General features: G+C 32.8%; 1 protein-coding gene across 1 annotated transcript in view; it reads right to left on the reverse strand.

Moving 5' to 3' along the window:
- The window catches only part of LOC108687625 (discoidin domain-containing receptor 2-like), a 225,289-nt gene that overhangs the window by 29,043 nt on the left and 193,174 nt on the right, over positions 1-3,072 (reverse strand). Inside the window, exon 10 of the mRNA XM_018193501.1 lies at positions 2,782-2,937. Within this exon, the coding sequence (XP_018048990.1) occupies positions 2,782-2,937 (156 nt within the window). The remainder of the gene's footprint in view (positions 1-2,781; positions 2,938-3,072) is intronic.

Below are 3,072 nucleotides of genomic sequence, written 5' to 3' on the forward strand. Positions count from 1 at the left end.
GGGATTCGATTAGCTCAACGATTAACGGTTACACTGCAAGCTCAGTGATCTTGCACATTGTCATTGGCTTAGGGACTGCGCTCTAGAGATAATTTACATTAATTAATCGACATCGATCGTAATTCCTAAGGAAACTAGCTTTTAAGTGTTTAAGCAATTATTTAATAGAATCTTTTCTGTTTTTAAGTGTTTAAGCAATTATTTAATAGAATCTTTTCTGTTTTTTTCTATCTAATTATATTGTCCGACAAAATTTAACTTTTTTTCTTGTCGCTAATGTGAATAATTATTTCCGACGTATTTCTATCTGTTGAATATGAATCTGTTGATAAAGGTTGGCTGTTACGTTTTGAGAAAAATTATATCAAAGAGGCAAAAAACGACTATTTGAATGACCAGTTTTCAAAAAGTTATACCACTGACAACTATTTTTTTTAATTTCATTAATGTGAAAGTATCAACTTTTAGCTTTAAAATTCATTTCAATGATTTTTTTTCCGCGATATAATAATTTGAATATAATGCTTTTCTCGTGTAATATACTCCAATAAATAAAGTTTTTAATCGAAATTAATTAGTCTTATTCATTTTATTACAATTGATAAACTTTTAGATAATCGCGACTGTCACATTTTAAATCAAGCAAGTGGAATATCGATAGTAACGATAACTGTACTGATATAACAAAAGAATTTTCCATTAATAATATTTCGACGTCGCTACAGACAGCTGAACCGCGCGTGTACGTGATAGCGGATTCACTCGTCCATGACGCTTGCATCAAGCAACACGACCTATCACCGTAGATAATACCGCTGAGGTAACCTCACATAATGTACGATAGAACGATAATGATGATTGCGTTCATCACGAAGCTCGTAACTAGATCACGGTTGATCAGTGCCTGGCTGAACAAAAACAATATCCGCTGATGGCTTTCGTAGTTCACCGCAATAGTCTGATCATCGCTTGAGTATTTTATGAATCAATAAACGCATAAGAGAGAACAATCTAATAATAGTCACATTAAAATTTTTTTTAATTTCACGATCGGCAAATATTTGCATTCATAGTTTTAATATCATCGAATAGTATCAAAATGAAAATATTAAATGCATTTGATTTTTCTTTGAAATAGAGGATATTAAAGTCAATCGATCAATAAATACAGTCAATCGATCAAAAAATAATTATCCAATAGCAAGAAAGGAAACACATTCATCTTAATATTTCTTTATAAGAGAAAGAGTTATTCGCGCACAGATATCAAAACTAATTGTAAGCTGTAAACTTTATTTAACAAACTCTGATAAATTCTTCTCTTTGTTTTTTCTTCAAATAAAAAAACATCAGAGAGAAGAGAGTTTAATTTTCCAGATAAAGATATATCTGCGACAAAAAATTTCCATTTTGTTTCATGCTCTTTTTGAATTCTCAACATTTCGGTCTCGTTTCTTCGGCAAATCATTTTTGGCATAATGTTATAGAACAGTAGCCGACAAGAAAATATAATGTTATTCTTCATCTAGTACATCGTTGAACGTCTGTTTCATTACTTCGCAGATTATTACCCGCGTTGGCGCACATTTGTACCTTTCTGCGCGGTGTAATATGTAATGAGTATTAGGTATATGTCGCGCTTCAAGCGAGAAAACATAAATACCTCGTCCTGTTTTCTTGCGTTTTACCTTGGGCGAATTTAACAAGCGGACACGCAAAGAGCATTTCGCGCCAGCAATGTATACAAATACAAACCTACATTAAACGAGCACGCGAGCTTGAACCTAGCGATAGTTACGAAGAAATTTCAGCAATTTGAACATCGTCGCTGTGTGGTCGAAAAATTTTGCGCTATGTAATACAAGAAACATCAGTAAGAAGAAAACACAAATTAGTTCAATGTTCATTTTTAAGAATATTGAAATCAATTAGCATTAAAAGTTTCGTTAATGAATCTTGATCTTTTTAACAGTATCTCGATACCGCGTTTCGACATTTCAGTCAAAGAAAATTAAAGAATTAATCAGGTTAATTGCGCGGCTTTTATGAGAGTAAAAAAAGCATTCGTTCTATTGGTTAACAAACTCAGCGTAGTCAAGGAACAAAAGCGACCGCTCTTTTTCTTCCGTAATGTTTCTTTTGCAGGTAATCGAGGACATCCCTGGGACTACTCGATGTACTTTTTCGCACAGTTCTTTCGATCTGACGGAGTTTTCTAGTCTCATCGTCGCCGTTTTTCCATTAATTGCGGTGTAAGGACATCGCGTCATCAAAAAGAAGATTTGCTAAAGGTGCAAGTTATTGACTTTTTGATTATAATTACAACTAGAATTCCAAATGTAGAATTAAAAATACAAATTATTTAATATATTTCAGATTTCTTAAATTATTTATTTAAAAAATTTTTACATTTCAAAAACATGTATATTTATATTTGTGTTTATAAATCAAATTCGGTTTTAGATTTCTTAATTAAATTTACGATTTCTAATAATATTATTAGAAAACTATATTAATTTTGTATTCGTTCGTGAAATCTAGAGAATTTCACGATTGACGCGTATTATATAAAATATTCCAATTAACATTTTTTCATGTAAATATATGACTAGTAATAATCGTAATGATCCTTTTTTTGACACAATTCTTTTGATATATCGAGTTCATTGTTATAAAACATGACAAGGGAAAAAAGCATCGGTGAAAAGAACGTCAATTACGCGGAAAATTATGAACGTAGCTTACCGGTATAACAATGGAAAAATCGGACGGTAGACTTACAGGTGTTATCTTTGCTTTCCTCCTTATTAAAAGTAGCCTTCACTTCATCTCTCTGCAGTGGACCCTCGTTATTTTGATAGGGGCTGCCGGTCGCCAGTACAATAGCGCTCTTGTTCTTCGCCTCCTCGTCTTCGGTATTGTTCCATTCGGAGATAACTGTGCATTCAGGATTAGAGATAATGAAATCCGCACTCGTCAAGCTCATATTAAACATTCAGGCGTAGAAAACATTTATGTGTGTGTGTGTGTGTGTGTGTGTGTGTGTGTGTGTGTGTGTGTGTGTGTGTGTGT

This window comes from Atta colombica, unplaced genomic scaffold (assembly GCF_001594045.1).
Source record: "Atta colombica isolate Treedump-2 unplaced genomic scaffold, Acol1.0 scaffold210, whole genome shotgun sequence".
NCBI classification, from domain to species: Eukaryota; Metazoa; Arthropoda; class Insecta; order Hymenoptera; family Formicidae; genus Atta; species Atta colombica.